The following is a 17,887-nucleotide window of genomic DNA, read 5'->3' on the forward strand; positions in this document are numbered from 1 at the left end:
AGCCTGCTAACCAGGTGCACCGACAACCATCACTACTCCTTGAGCACACAATAAAGTTCTTTCCTCTATGTTTTTTTACCTGACAACAAAAACCCTAGCAGAGATGGAAACAGATGTTGTCACAAGTCTTTATGCATAAAAAAGTGTAGTATTATTACACCTGGTGGTTTAAAGGACGTTCCTAGCAAATAGAGACAGACACATATACAAAACTCTCCTTAAAAACAAAAAGCAAGCAAACAAACAAAAAACCCCAAACCAGCAACCCTAACCAGTTAGAGCTCATGCATATTTCCTATCAGAAGATGGAATTAAGCGAGAAACTTCAAGGATGCGGTAGTTCTGATGTTCTAACTAGGGCAGTCTCAGACAAACGATTAGAAAAAAGAAACACTGACATTACTGCCAAAGTTCTTTGAGAAACAAATACCAACTTTTTGCAACAATTTTATTTTAGCCACAGAATTTTACGGCTTGCAGAAAAATAGCATCAAACTTGATATTGTCTGTAAAGAGAGTAAAAACTTGTTATTAGACTACCAGCTGTTGATATCAACCAGGAAAAAAAGTTCCACGTGTATAAATATACATACTCTGCAATCTGCAGAACTATCTTCTGCCTTTTCACATGCTTTCCGCCATAGGGCTGGACTTAAAAGTTGCTCACAGTTTACCAAACCATAATGGTTTTAGTTGACGCTTTCCATTTTAAGTTGTTCTCCCACTTATGAGCAAGTTTTGGGAAGGAGCAGGGGACTGCAGGGAGGACCCTCATGAAGAGCCTGCGTTCCTGTGCCTTTGCCTTGCCAAATTTCCCAACTGGTTTCTATTTGCGTCACTCATTATAAAAACTTTCAACAATGGACATGCTGATTAACCTGCTTCTGAGATGTCTCGTATACTTACTAGTAAAGTTATTTCTCTCACAGAGAGTTTCACTGCCACTTTTTTTTTTTTTTTTTTAAACAGAGAAGGTGTGAGACATGTAAGCACTGAGTAACCGTGGCAAGTTTCACGCTGCTGTGCAGGTTTTTTTACTTCTCCAAATCACCATGGCAAACCTCAGGCCCCGAACAGCACACAGCTCAGAAGACTGCTAGCACCTGCAGCGGCACTTCTAAACATCCTGGTGCCAGGACCACTCGCTAACATCCTATCAATTTGCCAGGGCCCACGTGTCTCTTACCCATTGCTACTGCAGAACACCAAATATAATGAAAGAGGAGAACCGATCTGAAATCGAACCGTGGGAGGGTAGCAAGTGCCACCATTTTGTCAGGAGCTGTGAAAATCCAGAGGGCAGGAAGCTGACTGCATGACACCACCCCGAGCCCTGTGTACAAGAAAAAGGGAGCAGCAGCTTCCGTGGCTTTACAGTCCTCCAAAAAACTTAAACATGTTGACAGCTAATGACAGCTGCTGAAATACACCGCTGCAGACGAGGAACGTCTCATTCGTTCTTATTACCAGTTCTTAAAAGTTAATTATTTTGAAATCACACAAGCATAGAAAGTAACAGTGCAAAAAACTTTGTCTTCACCTTCAGCGTCTGGCCGACGTCTGAGAACACCAGAGCTGTAACGCTGGTAGTTCGACACATACGGCGCTTCAGCAGGCTTCAGGCTGGCTCTAAAGAAAACATGCAGCACAGTCAAAGAAAAAAATTAAAAAATCCCCAAAACCTACTCAGGCGAGATGCAGATGCTATTACTCTGTTTGGATACTGATATGAACACAGCCTAAGCTGAAAGGGGAAACTCTTCTACCATGAATACACCTATACAGCGCACCGCTCCCCTCAGAAAACCTCTTCCCTTTACAATCGGTATAACAGGACAACAGCTGTATTCTCTGACCTTCCCACGCTTCACAACATTCACTCCATGCCAGCGCTCAGGACGAGAGCTTTAAAAAGCAATTAGCCACACTTACGTACTCGGTAACGCACTGCAGAAGGCAACGTTAGACAGAGCGGCAGCAGCTTCAGCTGGTACTAATTCCAGAAAGCTGTTTATCAGATCACCTTATCGGTTTCTCACAAATAAAAAAGCTGTCCATAATTACCCAGTTATCTAGTTTAAAACTATCATTCATCAACTTGAAATGAGAGATGTCTGTACATAGTTGTATAAAAGAGAGTTTAGGAAATTTACCTATCTGGCAATCTGATGTGTCTGAAGAAACAACAGGTACTAAATAACTCCTGCTATCTGCCAGCTATTTTTCAATCCCGGTAATCTCATTTTCATAGGAAAACACTTCATAATTCCTAAGGCTGCTCAGAAAGCTACTGAAAGCTGTGGCACAGTATGAAAAACTTATCACAGCAATTCAAGCAATTCCACTTTGTGACGCTCCACCAAAACCACAAAGATTGTGTGACCTGACAGCTTCTAAGATGTTTTGTCCTGCCATCAGCACGACCTAAGTTTATTAGAACCCAAGACAATCTCTGCCTTTGATAAATATGGGACTAACCATGGGATTGCTTCTCACGTTTAGAATTCCTGGAAAACACTCTCATAAACCTTCAGGTACTGAACTTACAGAGTATGCGGTTTTGTACCGTGCCATACAGAAACGAGCGACACCTCCATTAAATATTTCTGCAATTCAGTTGACAGAAGAGAGATTAAGCAAAGCCACAGATACTGCCAGTACACCAAATTCTCCCTCCTCCAACGCTTCCTGCTCAAGGTTATTTGCTCCTCCTGAGTCTAGCTACGCAAGACTCAACTTCCAAAGCAAGTTTGGGCAGATCTAATGTAGGCAGGGCAGGGCAAGGCAAAGCTGAAATCACTCCATCTTACTGAAAAAGAATTCCAAAGCAGGGCTGAATAACTTCCATGCTAGTTTACCCAGATGAAACTCTCTCTCTCTTTGGTAATATTTATAGTAACAACTAACAAGCCTTCTTTATACAAGCTAACAACTTATCTCCCAACTTTGAGCAAAAACAAACAAACAAAAAAACCTTTTTCAGCAGGATAGTTCACCATGACCTCGGATTTACCCGCTGAACTCTCACGTTACAATACCCACCATCTCAAAACACGTCCAACATGCAAAACGCATTTCAATCTGCTACAATTTGACTGTCAATATTAAGCTGAAACTCTTTCTTCAAGTTTGTGTCTTCATTTGAAAGTGGCTGCTCTGCAGCCAACACGCAGCGTAGTGCCTATGCAATGAGATCTACGTGCAACAAGCTCCTTGCTTCTCATGCCCCTTAACAGGGCTTATCAGGAATGCTCAGGCTCAGCTGGCTCCTGAGCTGTCAATTGTGGTATGATTGCATTGCGCAAAAATCCACAGGAGCACGCAACTAGGCTAAAATGCACTCCGGCTGCCTGTGCTGTTAGAAAGAGGGGTTCCCCTTACATAATGAGTCACACTAATTAACTTTCAGCCAGAAGAAGCGCAGAACTTGAAGTCGCTGACAAAAACAACCCGTTCCCAGCCTCCTTGCTTGAGACCAGTTCCTATCTTCATCTCGAGACGTCCCAGCGCTGCAATCCACCGTAAAGGGGGACTGACTGCTGTTCAGCACAGCCTGCACGCTCCGGGACCTGATGCATCACACACTGAAACCTTCCCGTACGGCACCTCAAGCACTCTGGAACCCTCCCCAGGAGGAGCAGCTCCTAGGAGCGTTTCCTAAAATCACCGTCCTGTCTGCTGCCCATTTTTTGGAAGCGCACCATATTGGATTTCACCTATTGTCTGTGCCATGCCCCCCTCCATCATCTTCAAACTGCAGCTTCCACTTGTGAGTCAGCTGCATCGTCCACAAAAATAGCCTTCCACCTATCGCTAAGTAGAGCATCGCACGCTCCGGGTGAGAGCCTAATCTCAACGGCACGGACGGCGCTTCCCTCGCAGCACAGTATCATGACTTTGCAAGAAAAAACACAGACACTCGCTCGGTCGACTTCTCCAGCGTTAAGACCCTACTAGAAAGAATTAAAAAAAAAAAAAAAAAAAAAAAAAAGAAGAAGGAAGTCACGGCGCTCTGCAACTTGCAAGTTGTAAAGCTCCGGAACGCGACGGGCGCCGCGGAGCCGCGCTGCCGGGCCGCCCGCTGCCCGCCCGCTGCCCCCGCCGCGGCGAGCAGGGAGGGCCGCGGGGCAGCCCCGAGCCACGCCGGGGGCCGGGGGCCGGGCTCCAGCCGCCCCCCTCGGGGCCAGCCCGGCCGCGCTGCCCCTGCCCCTGCCCCGCGGACGAAGCGAGACGGCACCTCCTGCTCGGCGCGCAGCCTTCCTCCCGCTCGGCTCCCGGGAACGGGCAGAGCTCGGCCAGGCCCGGGCTGCCGCCTTCCTGCCCTCCCGCTGCCCTTCCTCTTCCTCTCCCCTTCCCCTCCCTTCCTCCCCTTTCCTCTTCCTCCTCCTCCTCCCCCCCCCCGCCCGTCGGCCCCCGCAGCGCGCCCCTACCCGGCCAGCGCCCCGGCTCCGCCGCCGCCCGGCTCCCGCTGCGGCCCCGAGCCCGGCGCGGCACTGCGCAGGCGGCGGGCGGCGACGCCGCGCTCCTGGGACCCGGGGGCCCTGGGACTTGTAGTCCCGACGCCGGGGCCGCTTGGAGCGGGGGCCGACGGCGAGCGGAGCCAGCGGCGCGCCGCAGAAGCCCGGGAGAGCCGCCGCCAGAGGGGCGCGGCAAGCCTGCCCCGCACGGAGCGGCGCGGCCGGGATCGCTGGTCTGAAAAGCGACCCGCGCGGGGGGACTCTTACTCTGCCCGTCCTCCTCGCCTGGCACGCCGGCCTCGGGGAGCACGGAGCTGCTGGCTGGGCGCGATGCGGCCTCGCACGACTTGGCGGCCCAACGACTGCTGAGGTCACGGCGCGGACGGGCATCGAGTCCAGCGCTGGGACTGCCAGCCCGGCCGACACGGCCGCTCCTCCCAACGCGCGTACCTCTAGGCTTGCGCTTGCAGGAATGCTAGGGGAAGCTAAAGAGTTGGATGTCGCTTATTATGTGAGAATTTGTCCCGACAGAGGATTTAAGAAGCTTATTCTCTAAGAAAAAACAGAGGTAATCGCAGACACGTCAGTGGTGCCATTTGCAGCGTAACCGCTGCGGACTCGCAGGGAGTTCACCTGGGCACAGCACCTCGTCGCAGCGCGCAGTGACAGCTGTGCTCCACGGCTCCTGACATCCCTGGTGCTGCGAATCCCCCAGGGCGAACACCCTGGCGAATACCCCCAGGTGCCCTGTGGTAAGGACCGGGCATCCAGGCCTCAGCACGGGGCCGGTGGTGGTGTAGGTAGGAAAGCAAGTCCCTGAGTCACCGCGGCTGCTCTTTCTATGCCTAAATCGTCTGTAAAGCTCCTCCAAGGGCCAGCTCAGCACAAGAGCCACCCATTTACGCTTTATATCTGTTATTCTCTGAACTATTATGTGTGTGCCTCTTCCGTACTGGCACAGGTACCGCCTTGCATTTTCTCCTCTGATAAAAGAGAATGCCTTATGCAATTGATTTCTAAAAAGCCAACTGACGTTTTAGAAACAACCTTGGCAAACTGAAATACAACAAGAAAACGTTTATCGAGCGTGACCACACAACGTGTCACCAAACTGCTGCGCCTGGTACCACGCAGCCGGCTGTCAGCATTGCTCCCAGCAGCACCACAGGGCACCAGGGGTGTTTACGGCATTACTCCCCCAGGAAAGCTGACAGCAACGAGCCTGAGGCCTAGCAGCACGCAGCTGCCCCCTCGCCTGCACCAGGCTTCCTGGGAACCCAGAGGGGCTCTTTACAGCTCCCGGACACACGGCTGTGCTGACGCCGCCCTCTTCCACGAGCTAAGCATCACTCACTGAAGAACTTCAGGAAACGTCCCCCCCGCACACGGGGCGGCTCCGAGGCGAGCCCTGCCCGCAGGCCGCTGCCGGCCCCGCTCCCCGCGGCTCCGTGCATCGCCCCCAGCCGCTCCCTCACGGCTCGGCCCTGGCACGGCCCAAGGGGAGCCAACGACCTCGCGGCCCCGTGATACCGCCCGAGCCCCCGGCCCGGCCCGGCCCTGCCGCTGGGCTCCGGGGCGGGAGCTCGGGGGTGCGCGGGGCCGTGCCCCCACCCGCCCCGTCCCGTCCCTGAGGCGCGAGGCGCGGCGGGCGGGGCGGGGCCGCGCGGTCACCATGGAAACTTCCAGAACGTCCCCCCGGCGCTGCCCCGTCCCCGCCGTGACGGCGTCCCGCGGCCAATGGGCGCCCTCCGCTTGGCTCACGCTTCTCCGCTGATAGGCCCGCGGCGCCGGGGCACGAACCAATCGGGCGGCGGGAGGGGCGCGCGCCCGGTGTGTCAGAGCGGCCGCGCGATCGTCGCCAATCGAGGAAGGACAGCTTAGTGGCAGCCGACCAATAGGCGCGCTCCAGCGAGGGCTCTGCAGCCAATGGCGAGCCTCCACGCAGGAGTAACGGAGGGTATATATGGGCGGGCGGCGCGGCCTGGGCGTTCAGCGGCAGTTGGCGGCGCGGTCGGTGTCACGGTACGGATGGGACGGGAAGGGGTGGGGGGATCGGGGCCTGCATTGGGCCTGGCCTGGGCCTGGGCCTGGCGGGGGGGCGGGGGGCAGGGGGCAGGGCGGTTGCGCTGGGGGCCGGGGCCGGCGCGCCCCGCACGTGGCGCCTCCATTTTGTGACCCTTGGCTCCCCGGCAGGGCGGCGAGGGGCGAGCGGCCGGCATGAGGCATCTTCTGTGGGCGCTGCTGGTGCTGGGCGCCGCGCGGGCGGACGACGAGGAGAAGAAGGAGGACGTGGGCACGGTGGTGGGCATCGACCTCGGCACCACCTACTCCTGGTGCGTGGGGGGCCGCGTGGGGGGCCGTGGGCTGGCTGCGGGCCGTGGGCTGGCTGCGGGCCGTGGGCCCGGCTGGGGGCCTGGGAGAGCGCTTCCGGGGGGGCGGGGGGGGAGATCGGCGGAGCACGGGGAGGGGGAAGGGAGAAGCGGAACTTGAGGGGGGGAAGGGGAGGGCAGGCCCCCGTGCCGCCTGACGGCTCCGCTTCTCCTGCAGCGTGGGCGTTTTCAAGAATGGCCGGGTGGAAATCATTGCCAACGACCAGGGGAACCGCATCACCCCATCCTACGTGGCGTTCACGCCCGAGGGGGAGCGTTTGATCGGGGATGCCGCCAAGAACCAGCTGACATCCAACCCTGAGAACACCGTGTTCGATGCCAAGCGGCTCATAGGCCGCACCTGGAACGACCCCTCGGTGCAGCAGGACATCAAGTACTTGCCATTCAAGGTGTGCCTGGTTACGGGGTGGTGGATGGGGGGGTGGGTGGGGGTCAGGAGAACAGGCTGCAGATGCTGCTTGCTTTCTCTCTTGCCTGAGAAAAGCAAGGCCATTAAATCAGCGTTTTTATGAGCAACCCTGTGGCTTTTATAGCCCTGCTTTCAAATCAACTGTCTTAAAGGATTTACTGAATTATCAGAGAGAAGGAAGCAATCTGGCAGTTAGGAATAACTTTTGGAATTGCTGGAATATGACACCATGTCTTTTTCTTCGCAGGTTGTTGAAAAGAAAGCCAAGCCCCATATTCAGGTTGATGTTGGTGGTGGACAGACAAAAACGTTTGCTCCTGAAGAAATTTCTGCTATGGTCCTGACAAAGATGAAGGAAACTGCAGAGGCTTACCTGGGGAAGAAGGTGAGTTGAGTGCTACTAACAAGAACTTAAAGCAGCAGCTGCCTTACAAAACTAAAGATAACTGGGCAGAATCTCAGGATTAAGCTTGCTGTCATAAACTTTGTTCAGTGCTTAGGCGGCTCAGCTGACTGTGGGGTTTTACTAGGACATAAGGAACAATGGGCTACTTGTTCCAGGCGTTGCTATGCTCATTTCTAAGGTGTGTAGCTTTTCCTTTATTTTTCTAATAATCTTCTCTTGCTACTTCTGCAGGTTACTCATGCTGTTGTTACTGTGCCAGCCTACTTCAATGACGCTCAGCGTCAGGCCACAAAGGATGCTGGTACTATTGCTGGACTGAACGTGATGCGGATCATCAACGAGCCGTAAGTAGCCTAAACCACTTTGCCTGCTGGTTGGCTGGGGGTGGGCTCTAGAGATCAGTCTCCTGAATTTGTTACTCCCTAAACAGAACGGCTGCTGCTATTGCTTACGGATTGGACAAGAGAGAGGGTGAGAAGAATATCCTCGTGTTTGACTTGGGTGGTGGGACTTTTGATGTCTCCCTCCTCACAATTGACAATGGAGTCTTCGAAGTTGTGGCTACTAATGGAGACACTCACCTGGGTGGAGAAGACTTTGACCAACGTGTTATGGAACACTTCATCAAGCTCTACAAAAAGAAAACTGGGAAAGATGTCAGGAAGGATAATAGAGCTGTGCAGAAACTAAGACGGGAAGTGGAGAAAGCAAAGCGGGCCTTGTCATCTCAGCATCAAGCTAGAATTGAAATAGAATCCTTTTTTGAGGGAGAAGACTTCTCTGAGACACTTACTCGAGCCAAGTTTGAAGAACTGAACATGGTAAGCTTAGAAAACTAACAGTAAATTTCCTCAGCCCCTCCCAAAACTGCTGCTGGTGAATGCACAGGACTTCACATTGTGCCTTACACTTCAGCAGAATATAAGTAACTTAGAATTTAAATAACTTGCTACTTGACCTAAAAAGCAGAAAGCCATTGTTTCCTCGGGCATCTGGGGCTGCACATGTTACTGACAGCTGAGGTCCCATCGAGGCTGAACACAAGCCTTGTTGATGATCGGACTCGGTAGTTCTTAGTACCCTAAGCCTGCATAACTTGGGGACTAGGCGTGTGGGAATACAGTCTCACTGTCCTAACTCTTGTCTTCTCAGGACCTGTTCCGTTCTACGATGAAGCCTGTCCAGAAAGTTCTGGAAGACTCTGACCTGAAGAAGTCTGATATTGATGAGATTGTTCTTGTCGGTGGCTCTACTCGCATCCCCAAAATACAACAACTCGTTAAAGAGTTCTTTAATGGGAAGGAGCCTTCTCGTGGCATTAATCCAGATGAGGCTGTAGCCTACGGTGCAGCTGTTCAGGCTGGTGTTCTCTCTGGGGACCAAGATACAGGTAATTACATCTTCATTCACACTTTGAGGAGTGCCTGAATAGTGGGTATTGTTACTGACAAATAGTGGTAGATCTGAATTTCCTGAGTCCTTAATTAGTTTTGCATCTGCCTCAGATTGCTCCTCACAGTGGTGCACTCTGTCAAAGAGGAGCTGAAGTCACTCACATTCTGCCCCTTGACCTGTTTGTTACAGGTGACTTGGTACTGCTCGATGTGTGTCCTCTGACACTTGGTATCGAGACTGTTGGAGGTGTGATGACTAAGCTGATCCCAAGAAATACTGTTGTTCCCACAAAGAAGTCTCAGATTTTCTCTACAGCTTCTGACAATCAGCCAACTGTGACAATCAAGGTCTATGAAGGTAAGTGCTGCCTCTGTCCCCTGCAGCAGCTGGAATCTCGCTGAGACTCGTACTTGCTACCAGTCAGACAGCTGTAGGTACTCTCACACTTACACCTAGCTCTGGCTGTTAACAGACTGAGGCAGCTCTGAGCAGCATCAACTGCAGATCAGCTCTCAAACATGATTATTCCATGGTTGCGTTCTGAAGAGCTTCTCTTCAGAGTAAGAGGTGATACTGTAGGCATCAAGATAAATGTCGAGGTGGAATTTAAAACCTCAGCTTTGACAAGCATGTAGCTTAAAGCTGATGGTCTTGCAAGAAGTGCAAACCACAGGTAGCAAAGGAAAAACTATCTAATTGTGAACTATCTAATTGTGTAATTGCCTCTTCTAGGTGAGCGTCCCCTCACCAAGGACAATCATCTTCTGGGAACTTTTGATCTGACGGGAATCCCTCCTGCTCCCCGTGGCGTCCCACAGATCGAAGTTACCTTTGAAATAGATGTAAATGGAATCCTCCGTGTCACAGCTGAAGACAAGGGCACTGGGAACAAAAACAAGATCACAATTACAAACGATCAGAATCGGCTAACACCCGAAGAGATTGAGAGGATGGTTAATGATGCTGAGAAGTTTGCGGAGGAAGACAAAAAGCTTAAGGAACGTATTGATGCCCGCAATGAGCTGGAGAGCTACGCCTATTCTCTGAAGAATCAGATTGGGGACAAAGAGAAGCTGGGTGGCAAGCTGTCATCTGAAGACAAAGAAACAATAGAGAAGGCAGTAGAGGAAAAGATCGAGTGGCTTGAAAGCCACCAGGATGCAGATATCGAAGACTTCAAATCACAGAAGAAGGAGCTAGAGGAAGTCGTTCAGCCCATTGTTAGCAAGCTCTACGGAAGTGCAGGCCCCCCTCCCTCGGGTGAAGAAGAAACAGCAGAAAAGGATGAGTTGTAGATACCGGCATCCCTGAATGTGGTGTGTGTATATATTGGACTCAGGAACACTTGTTTAAAATATTGAACTCTTAATTTGGAATGTAACTGAATCTTCACTTGTGAGTGGAGCTGGAAATGCTAGCCCGAAGTGGCTGTTTACTGCTTTTCGTTAGCAGGTGCTTGATGTCTGGGGAGGGAAGGGCATGGGGGGGACGTGTAAATGAGAACAGGGGCGTAGAAGTACTGGCCATGGAAGCGTTCTATTTAACAACTCGGTCATGTGAAGTTGGTGGAGAACTTTTCTACCTGAAGTGACCACAATAAATTTGTTATTTACACTGGATTGTTGTAGCTTGTACCTCTGCCACTGAGCAGCAGCTGCTCCTTCTACTGAGGAAGTGGGGGGGCCCTAAATGCTAGGGCTGGGTAACCCCTGACACCCTTCTTCCTCAGGGTAAGACTGCCCTGGGAGGGTGCGAATTGTAGCAGCTCTGCTACAAAGCTGAGCTCTGGCTGCAGAACTTGAGTTTGATGCAAAGAAAGCTGCCAAGGAAAGGTGCTGGCTTGAGAGCTGTCACCCTGCTGCTGGGGTTTGGTGCTGAGAGCTGGGTTCAGGCCCCTCCTGTTGTGCAGGAGCTGCCTGTTCCAGGACAGCTCCCAGCCCCGGTTGGATGAGGCTCCTCACGCTCAGCACTTGCTGCTGCTGGAGTGTGGCTGTGTAAGCGTCTGAGGGAAGCTAAGCTCAAAGCTCACAGGGACTGAACCCCCGCTGCAGCACCGAAAGCTCAGCCCTCCTAGGGGATGACAAAGCCCCTCACACCAGGGGAGCAAAGTCCAGCTCTTGTACCTGCTTCCTGCCTGCGGGGCTCTCCCTGGTGTGGGGGACAGGTGGCCCTGTGCTTCCCACTCACTTTCACAGTACTGGCAGCTGAACCCCTTTAATTAAACCCCTTTAATTATCCTTCAGAAAGCTGTAGCTAACAGCAGCGCTCTGCAGGTTTCTGTGGCCGAGCAGGACCATGAGAGCTGCATTAGGGAGAAAGCCGCCCAGAAGCGATGCGCAGGCCTCTGCCTCCCCGCGGTGTTCCCGGAGTTTGCTGCTGAAGCTCTTCCCCAGCTGCAGTCTTGCGAAGGGACTCGAGGCATGACCGTGCAGAACAGGCGGCTGTACCGGGGGTGGGCGCAGCGCCACCTGTCCGGCAGCACCAGCTCCTTTATTGGAGGGCAGGAACTTGATCAGATGCCGCTACAAAACCTGCCCGGAAATGACCGCCCGCGGGCTACTCGATCAAGGTTACAAGGCAGTCCCTGAACATCTCCCCTTGTGTGTCCATGCCCCCAAACACAAACAGCAGATGCAGCACTGGGTCCTCACCGAGCCCCTCCTCGTCCCGGCTCCCCTGGAGGAGGTTGGCCTTGCCCCCAGCTGGCGCGGGCGGCTCCTCTTCAGCTTCCTCTTCCGCAGTGCCACCGGCCCGCCAGGGAATGACGCACATGGCGTGGTCCAGCCTCCCCGCGGGCAGAGGGGCCTCAAACTGCAGGAGCGTCCACCGCTGCTCCCCTGCAGTGCAAAGAGATGTGTTCGCATCTACAAACAGCGCATCCGACTCAGAGACGCGTGCTAGAGTGGTGCCATCACCACGGACTAGTTTGCAACATCATACAGCCTTAAAAAAGCAGCAGAGAGAAGCAGCTGCAGCGTTTAGTCTTGTCCTGGTGTAGTCCCAGGGCAATGACACCAGCTGCTAAGATGAAGCCTGGGAACGGAAGGCGTTAACGTTTTCAGACAGACCGGTGTTTACTGCCACGTCCCGAGGGGCCTCCCTACCGATGTGGTACTTGTGCGTGGTGTTGAGGGTCCCGGCCGGGCCTATCCCCCCGAAGATGTACAGGTGGTCCCTAAACACCGCTGAGGCGTGGGACGCCCGTCCTCCCGGGACATCACCGCTGGCTGGTATCTTAACCCACGTCAGGTCGTCTGTGGGAGGAAAACACCACACCTACGGGTACATGTTATTAAAAAAACCACAACACAAAAACAGTCATGCTTAGCATGACTGAAGTATTTCACGGCAATTACCCAAAATCATAGGTTCCCTTTATTTTAAAAAGGGTTCCTGTAGGGTTTTGCTTTTCTGAGCTCAGGAAATAAATGTTACGTGTTTAAAAGAGAAAGCAAAGGCAGCTGCAGATTACTTGGTACTACTCTGCAAACAGCAGCAGAGCCAAGCTGAGCAAGATGCGGCAGCACGCGGACCTTGCTTCCCTGTCTACTACACTTCAGAGCTGATCTTTTAGCAAAAAGGTCTCCCTGAAAGCAAAACGCACCACCACGGCTCTTGCTCCAAGGAGCCTGTACCCATCCTTACTTGTATCGATGCAGAACAGGTCATCATAGAAAACGTCGCCAGCCAAACCTCCGTGCACGAGAAGTTTGGTCCCGACTGCAACCACGACGTGCCCGTGCCGGGGGGACGGGGGATCACCGCGGGTGTCCGGCTGGGACCAGGTACAGGTGGCTGCAATGGAGCACGGCCGCATGAGGGAACGGCCCTGGGGCCCCCCAAAGCAGCGGTCCCACAGCCCCGCCGATGCTTCTCCTTGCTGCACGCGGGGCCGGGGAATGAACAGAGCAATAACGACACCGGGCGAGCACACCCGTGGCGTTGCCATCCCACTGCCATCCTGGTCCAAGTTCCCAGTTACGGTATGAGGGTGAGCGTGCATCAGCAGCCTCCGCCTCCGTCCACCCAGTTAAGCTGGCGGCCGAGGCGGGGGCCCGGTGTTTGGGTGTCCCTGACGAGCTCAGAACGCGGACCTGCAGCCTGGCGGGTGCTCGTTTCCAACCTTCGACAACAACCCAGAGGTACCTGTGTCGAACACGTGAAGCTGCTGGTCTCGGACCGGTTCTGCTCCCTTGTCTCCCCCTCCGAAGACGTACAGACGGTCCCCGATAGCTGCCGAGGATGTGTGGAACGTCCTGGGCAGCGGCGGGGTGCCGGCCACCGCGGGACTCTCCCAGGTTCCTGTTTCTAATCGAGGCGTTTCGTTAAGAAGGCAACGCGGCAGGCGGGGGGGAACGCAGAACACCCCCGGGCCTGAGCCGGGGGGCTGCGGGGGCTGCCCGCTGCCACCAGCCCGCGGCCCCGGGCCCCCACCCACCCTGCCGGGGCCGCGGCCGGGCACTCACCGGGGTCCAGCGCCTGGACGCAGCTCCTGTTCCCGGCCCGGTGGGCGCCGCCGAAGACCCAGAGGCGCAGGGGGCGGCGGGCGGGCAGGAAGGTGGCGTGCTCGTAGCGCGGCCGCAGCCCACTCCAGCCGGCCTGGGCCCAGCGCAGGGACCCTGCGGGCACCGCCGGCGGCGTCAGCGCCGCGAGGGCCCCGTGAGGGCCCCGCGCCCCCGCCCCGCCCGCCCCCGGCGCTCACCCAGCTCCACGACGTGCGCGTCCGCGAAGGCGCCGTCGGGGTCGGCGCCGCCCAGCAGCAGGACGCGGCCGGGCCCGCCCGGCACCGGGAGGCAGCCGTGGCCCACGCGCCCGCTGGGGCCCGCACCGCGCGGCCGCAGCCGGTACCTGCGGGGAGGCGGCGCTCAGTAGCGGGGCGGGGGCAGGGGAGGGGGCAGGGACCGGGGGGTACCGGGGGGGTGCCGGGGGCAGCGCTCACCACGTGCCGGGCTGCGGGCGCCGCCCCGGCTCCAGCGGCGGCAGCGGCGGCCCCATGGCGGGGCCGAGCCGGGCCCTGCCTCGCCGCCCTCCCGGGGCCGCCGCCGGAAGCGCGCCCCCCTCCGCTTCCGCTTCCGCTTCCGCTCGTACCGCTCAGCGCCGCTGCCCGGAAGTTTCGCGCTCCGCTTCCGGCCCCGAGCCGCCGATCCCAAGATGGCGCCGCTGGACCTGGACAAGTACGTGGAGATCGCGCGGCTCTGCAAGTACCTGCCCGAGAACGACCTCAAGGTGCGGCGGGGCGCCGGCACCGGCACCGGGGCGGTGGGGGGCGGGCGGTGGGGGGCGGCGGGCAGCGGGTAGCGGGGGCGGCGACGGCGCTGACCCGCCCCGCCCCGGCCCGCTGTGGTCGCCCCGCAGCGGCTGTGTGACTACGTGTGCGACCTGCTGCTGGAGGAGTCCAACGTGCAGCCCGTCTGCACGCCCGTCACCGTCTGCGGCGACATCCACGGGCAGGTAACGGCCGCGCCTCGGCGCCCGGCGCCGGCCTCGGCTCCCGGTGCCGCCCGCCCGCGCTGAGCCCGCGCCCTCCCCGCAGTTCTACGACCTGTGCGAGCTGTTCCGGACCGGCGGGCAGGTCCCGGACACCAACTACATCTTCATGGTACGTGCGGCCCTCCCCCACCAGCCCGCTGCCCCTCCCCTCCCGCTGCCGGGCCCTGCGGCGCTGCCCGGAGCTGCCCCGGAGCTGCCCGCAGCGTGCCCGGCCCCCGCAAGGATCCCGCAGGTCCCAGCACCGCGGTGCCCCAACGCGATCCCAGTGACCGGAGCCCCTTCCCCTGGGCGCATCCCTCCGGCGCTGGGTGCCTCGCGCACCCGGGAGTTCCCGCGCTGCCTCCCCCGCCGCTCCGTTTGTCCATTCACCGATGTTTTTTTGACTTGCAGGGGGACTTTGTAGATAGAGGTTATTATAGTCTCGAGACTTTCACTTACCTTCTTGCACTAAAAGCTAAGTGGCCTGATCGTATCACGCTGTTACGGGGCAATCATGAGAGCAGGCAGATAACGCAAGTGTATGGATTTTACGGTAAGTCCTCATCCCAATGCTTTCTGAGCGGGGGTTAGCGCGCAGTGAGCGAGTGCCTCACCTCTCCCTTGGGAAGCCCGCTTTGAACTGCGTGGGGCTTTTCCAGAACTGGGGGGGAAACAGACTCAATAAAACTTAAATGTTAACATTGTCAGCGCGGTTGTTGTGCTCGTGAAGTAAAGGTGTTTTAGTCCACACCTCGCCCGTCCTTTCCTCCAGCGTCTGTGTTTTCTGTTTGTGCTTCTGCTCGGCAATGTGCTTTGGTGTCTGTGAATGAAAGGTGCTACGCCAAACGCTGCTGTTACTGTAATTCTCCTTAGGTATAACCAAAAGCGTCTGTGTGTAGTTTGCTGTGGAGGCCGTGTATTGCCAGCAGTTCCCATTTGGGAAAATGCCCCTGACAAGAAGTGAGCAGCAGAATGACTGCTCCGAAATCTGGGGGAATTAAGTTGCTGGGGAACTTATTTTTTCCTCGGTGCGAGGCTTTGATAAAGTCTGAGGAAATGCTGGGAAGTATCGTAGTGCCTGCAGCAGCGAGCATGGCCTGTGACGTGCGTCCTGCTGGGGAACCGTCACCAAGAGCACGAGTAAACGAGTTCACCAGTCAGCCAAGCTCAAAAGAGACATTTGTCTGTCAGCTTCAGTGTCACGCTTGTACAGCTTTAACCAGAGCTGCCCTCGCGCCGAGGGGTCTGTGGGAAGCAGGGAAAGCATCGGCTGCTGGGGACCCCGATGTCTGCGCGCGTTGCTCTGTAAGCAGAACACTGCAGGCACCGGGGTCTGCTCCCTGCCGGTGGGCCCGAGCAGCAGGGAGGGGCGGCTCCCACCCGCTGCTCGCTGCTGCTCCCGACCGGGGTTGTGTTTGCTTGGTGGCTGGTTGTGTGTTTTTTTTTGTTGTTATTTTTGTATTATACACCCGACTTTTCAAGTTCTGTTGTGCTGCCTCTGATCTTACTGCCTGAACTTCTTCTGATCCATTGAGAAGGAAAAACTTCTCTGTTCGACAGATGAGTGCCAAACCAAATACGGAAATGCTAACGCTTGGAGGTACTGCACCAAAGTCTTTGACATGCTCACAATAGCAGCTGTAAGTGTAAACGCCGCAGTGAAACCACGAGTAGACTATCTAAATATGACCTCCAGAACCGGTGGCCGTTAAGGGCCACACCAGCAACGCTCTGGGTTTGAGTGAAATACTGAATGTTTTGCGTGTCTTTCCCCAGTTAATAGACGAGCAGATCCTCTGCGTGCACGGCGGCCTGTCTCCAGACATCAAGACGCTCGATCAGATTCGAACCATTGAACGCAATCAAGAAATTCCTCACAAAGGCGCCTTCTGCGACCTGGTGTGGTCGGACCCAGAGGACGTGGACACGTGGGCCATCAGCCCGCGGGGCGCAGGCTGGCTGTTCGGAGCCAAGGTGACGAACGAGGTGAGGGCGCTGCCGCGTGGCACGCGCGGCAACTGCGGGTACGAGACATGGGGCTTGGTGGCAACGCTGGCGATTACCCGAGCGGTGAGTGGCCTGGGGCGCTCTGAGAGGAGCTGTCCTCCTGCGGGAGCTGCAAGGAAGCTGTGGAGGAGGAGGAGGAGGAGGTTTGCTTGTGCCTTATTGTTGTCCCTTTGAGCCCACTTGAAAAGAACAAGCTGTTTCATCCTAAAGGCATGGATAAAACTGCCAAAGGAGAGAACAGGGATCTTGCTTTTAAAAAGCGCAGTGCAGTGCAACTAGCCAGGATTGTTGGGGAGTGCGTAGGGTACTTGGCTGAGGAGTCGGGAGAAGACAAAAATACCGTTTCCTGAGCAATTCTTCACTTAATTTTTGTTACTTTGCAAAACAGCGAGCAGACTTCTCGAGGCTAAGACATGTTGATGTTCCCAGGCTTCTGAGCCAGCAACGTTACAAGAGCCTCGTGCTGCCCCTTGTTCTCTGAGGTCCTTCTACAGAGGAAGGACTGACACCCCTGACAGCGCAGCCGCAGGCATCCCGACTGCCTCTGAAAGGAGCGGTTCGCACCGCTGAGCGTTCAAAACCCCAGCGTGCCCTCGGCGTGCTCCCAGAGGAGAGGCTCACTCGTGGCACTGCGCTGCCCCCGCCGCGCCTGGAGCCCGCTGCTGCCGCTGCCTCCAGCCGCAGGGGGACCCTCGCACCGGGGCCCAGGGGCGGCAGTGCCGTGCTGCCGGGCTGGCTGGGGGCGTCTGCGCAGCCTGACCGTGACAGGGGGCCGGGAAGGAGAGGGGCCTTGGGGCGGGCTCACAGGGCAGGGCTGCTCAGGGGCCGTGAGGCAGCTCCTGCCGGGAGGGGGCTGGCCGTGGGTGCCGGGCGGAGCACTGAGGTTCCTTTCTCTCCGCAGTTCGTTCACATCAACAATTTAAAGCTCATCTGCAGAGCGCACCAGCTGGTTCACGAAGGCTACAAGTTCATGTTCGACGAGAAGCTGGTAACAGTGTGGTCCGCTCCCAACTACTGCTACCGCTGTGGGAACATCGCCTCCATTATGGTCTTTAAGGACGTAAACACGAGAGAACCAAAGCTGTTCCGCGCCGTGCCAGACTCGGAGCGCGTCATCCCGCCGCGGACGACCACGCCGTACTTCCTCTGAGCGCCCCGCGCCCCCCGCCCCCCGCAATACATTTTTATTGAGCACTTTGCTGCCGACGCGCTGCCTCCTGCCCTCGTTATTGATCGGTTGCAGAAATTTGCTGCGTGTTGCGCAGCCTGCGGCGAGTTCGTTCCCCCCCCCCCCCGGTTAATTTGAGAGTCCTGGCCCGAGGCCTTGCCCGCGGGGCCCCTCGCTGCCGGGGGA

The 17,887-nt window shown here is 56.2% G+C and overlaps 4 protein-coding genes across 14 annotated transcripts in view; 2 read left to right on the forward strand and 2 right to left on the reverse strand.

Annotated features, from left to right (window-relative positions):
- The window catches only part of GAPVD1 (GTPase activating protein and VPS9 domains 1), a 32,152-nt gene extending 26,364 nt beyond the window's left edge, over nt 1–5,788 (reverse strand). Inside the window, exons 1-2 of one of the 9 annotated variants that reach the window (XM_080561877.1) lie at nt 4,725–5,788; nt 1,541–1,629 (exon numbers count right to left, since the gene is read on the reverse strand). The gene's annotated coding sequence lies outside the window, so the exon portion shown is untranslated. Of the gene's footprint in view, nt 1–1,540; nt 1,630–4,237; nt 4,390–4,430; nt 4,624–4,724 lie in introns of those variants that run through there. The other 8 variants (XM_080561875.1, XM_080561871.1, XM_080561874.1 and 5 more) reach the window with 8 other exon arrangements.
- Nucleotides 5,789–6,323: 535 nt separating this feature from the next.
- HSPA5 (heat shock protein family A (Hsp70) member 5) lies at nt 6,324–10,676 on the forward strand. Its single transcript, XM_080561885.1, has 9 exons — nt 6,324–6,479; nt 6,651–6,790; nt 7,005–7,236; nt 7,504–7,641; nt 7,894–8,006; nt 8,093–8,483; nt 8,815–9,052; nt 9,247–9,414; nt 9,790–10,676. Exons 1-9 carry the CDS (start codon nt 6,384–6,386, stop codon nt 10,350–10,352), a joined length of 2,079 nt encoding a protein of 692 aa, XP_080418011.1. The 5' UTR covers nt 6,324–6,383; the 3' UTR covers nt 10,353–10,676.
- An 825-nt stretch (nt 10,677–11,501) lies between these two features.
- RABEPK (Rab9 effector protein with kelch motifs) lies at nt 11,502–14,126 on the reverse strand. Of its 3 annotated transcripts, XM_080561897.1 has the most exons (7): nt 13,997–14,126; nt 13,760–13,905; nt 13,524–13,676; nt 13,204–13,365; nt 12,703–12,852; nt 12,162–12,311; nt 11,502–11,894 (listed from the first exon to the last, which is right to left on the reverse strand). In XM_080561897.1, the coding sequence occupies exons 1-7, from the start codon at nt 14,050–14,052 to the stop codon at nt 11,614–11,616; spliced, it is 1,098 nt and encodes a 365-aa protein (XP_080418023.1). In that variant the 5' UTR covers nt 14,053–14,126; the 3' UTR covers nt 11,502–11,613. The 3 variants fall into 3 exon arrangements, with proteins under 3 accessions (XP_080418023.1, XP_080418024.1, XP_080418025.1); XM_080561898.1 differs by lacking the exon at nt 12,703–12,852; XM_080561899.1 differs by lacking the exon at nt 12,162–12,311.
- Nucleotides 14,124–17,739, forward strand: PPP6C (protein phosphatase 6 catalytic subunit). Its single transcript, XM_080561900.1, has 7 exons — nt 14,124–14,283; nt 14,413–14,508; nt 14,591–14,656; nt 14,938–15,079; nt 16,087–16,166; nt 16,303–16,512; nt 17,435–17,739. The coding sequence occupies exons 1-7, from the start codon at nt 14,209–14,211 to the stop codon at nt 17,681–17,683; spliced, it is 918 nt and encodes a 305-aa protein (XP_080418026.1). The 5' UTR covers nt 14,124–14,208; the 3' UTR covers nt 17,684–17,739.
- Nucleotides 17,740–17,887: the final 148 nt, after the last annotated feature.

The sequence above is a fragment of the Anser brachyrhynchus genome (assembly GCF_964034855.1).
Source record: "Anser brachyrhynchus genome assembly, chromosome: 19".
Taxonomy (NCBI): Eukaryota; Metazoa; Chordata; class Aves; order Anseriformes; family Anatidae; genus Anser; species Anser brachyrhynchus.